Below are 513 nucleotides of genomic sequence, written 5' to 3'. Positions count from 1 at the left end.
GTGGGAAAGGGGGAACGTCGTAGTCTGCAGGACCCCTTGAGGGACCTGCTGCAGCAGAAATCCCTAAATTGTATTGATCCATAACTATCTTGACTGCAGTTACCTGGACGTTTTCTTTTGCTTGGACACGAGGTGGTTTCTGCAGCTGAAACACGTCGCAGAACCTCAGGGGCCTGCTTATTGCACTGTTTTTTCTCGGTCCACACAGCGTTCCTAGGCTTGTACACGCCTTATTGATATAATACAGCGTACAGGCCGGAGTCACTGGCTCTCAACGATGAACAATTTCTAGGAAGTCTTTCCGCACTCGCGGTCACCGGAAGTTTTCAGTGAATCGTTTCGAAGGGTTCTTCATGCTGGTATTGTTCCTTTCGCTTTACTTCTGCCGGCAAGGCTAAAGCCGTATATTTATATGGTTGTGCTGGACAACGTAAACTGCTTACGCTCACTGTGATATGTGCTCATTCTACATTTGACTGTCCGGGCAAACGCTTTTGCCTGCCTGTCTATCAC

The 513-nt window shown here is 48.3% G+C and overlaps 1 protein-coding gene across 1 annotated transcript in view; it reads right to left on the bottom strand.

Moving 5' to 3' along the window:
- Positions 1-461: 461 nt before the first annotated feature.
- The window catches only part of EMH_0098770 (uncharacterized protein), a gene marked incomplete at both ends in the record, with an annotated part of 780 nt that continues 728 nt past the window's right edge, over positions 462-513 (bottom strand). Inside the window, one exon of the mRNA XM_013494021.1 lies at positions 462-502. Within this exon, the coding sequence (XP_013349475.1) occupies positions 462-502 (41 nt within the window). The remainder of the gene's footprint in view (positions 503-513) is intronic.

Source organism: Eimeria mitis, genomic scaffold, assembly GCF_000499745.2.
Source record: "Eimeria mitis Houghton genomic scaffold, Emh_scaff10091, whole genome shotgun sequence".
Taxonomy (NCBI): Eukaryota; Apicomplexa; class Conoidasida; order Eucoccidiorida; family Eimeriidae; genus Eimeria; species Eimeria mitis.
Note: the sequence above shows the minus strand (reverse complement) of the source record. Positions and strands in the feature narration are given on the sequence as shown.